The 765-nt window shown below is 70.6% G+C and overlaps 1 protein-coding gene across 1 annotated transcript in view; it reads left to right on the top strand.

Annotated features, from left to right (window-relative positions):
* Positions 1-765, top strand: part of CD81 (CD81 molecule) — a gene marked incomplete at its 3' end in the record, with an annotated part of 5,702 nt that overhangs the window by 2,595 nt on the left and 2,342 nt on the right. The window contains exon 2 of the mRNA XM_014533099.1: positions 205-302. Coding sequence (XP_014388585.1) covers positions 237-302 — 66 coding nt within the window. The remainder of the gene's footprint in view (positions 1-204; positions 303-765) is intronic.

The following is a 765-nucleotide window of genomic DNA, read 5'->3' as shown; positions in this document are numbered from 1 at the left end:
CGGGGCCCTCCCCGCCACGGCACCCAGACAGGGCTGTGGGGCCGAAAGGTGCTGGTTGTAGGGGTCACACAGGGAGAGACAGTCCCACAGAGCGCGGACCCATGTTCTCTGAGCCCTTCCCAGAAGGCCGTGGTGCCGAGAAGTGGGGGACACGGCCCAGGAGGCCCCGGTGGGCGGGCCTGACGGAGCCGTGTCCCCCCGCAGGCATCTACATCCTCATCGCCGTGGGCGCCGTCATGATGTTCGTGGGGTTCCTGGGCTGCTACGGGGCCATCCAGGAGTCGCAGTGCCTGCTGGGGACGGTAGGTCGCGGGGTAGAGGTGAGGGGTGCGGGGGGCACAGGGCTGACGCCCCAGGAAGAGCCAGGAGCTCCGGGAGGCTGTGCGAGGTCGGGAGCTGGGGCGCCCCATGCCCAGCCTGGCCCTGGTGGAGGGGTCATGGCAGCCGGCACCTTCCCCGTTGGCCGAGTCTTAGACTCTGTGCCACCGGCTCCGTGGGGCTCACTCCCAGGCGGGAGGTGGGTGGGGGGTCCTGCCAGCCGCCCCCCCCCACACCCAGTGGTCACTTGGTTGGTCATCTTCTGTGGAAGTCCACCCCACGCCACCGCCACTGGTCTGGGCCTCTGAAAGCCCTGGGTGGTCCTGGCCTGCCCTGACCCCCCCCTCTGCCCTGACCCCTCCCTCTGCCCTGACCCCCCCTCTGCTCTGACCCCCCCTCTGCCCTGACCCCCCTCTGCCCTGACCCCCTTCTGCCCTGACCCCCCTC

Source organism: Myotis brandtii, unplaced genomic scaffold (genome assembly GCF_000412655.1).
Source record: "Myotis brandtii unplaced genomic scaffold, ASM41265v1 scaffold940, whole genome shotgun sequence".
Taxonomy (NCBI): domain Eukaryota; kingdom Metazoa; phylum Chordata; class Mammalia; order Chiroptera; family Vespertilionidae; genus Myotis; species Myotis brandtii.
This window is presented reverse-complemented; position numbering and strand designations above follow the sequence as displayed.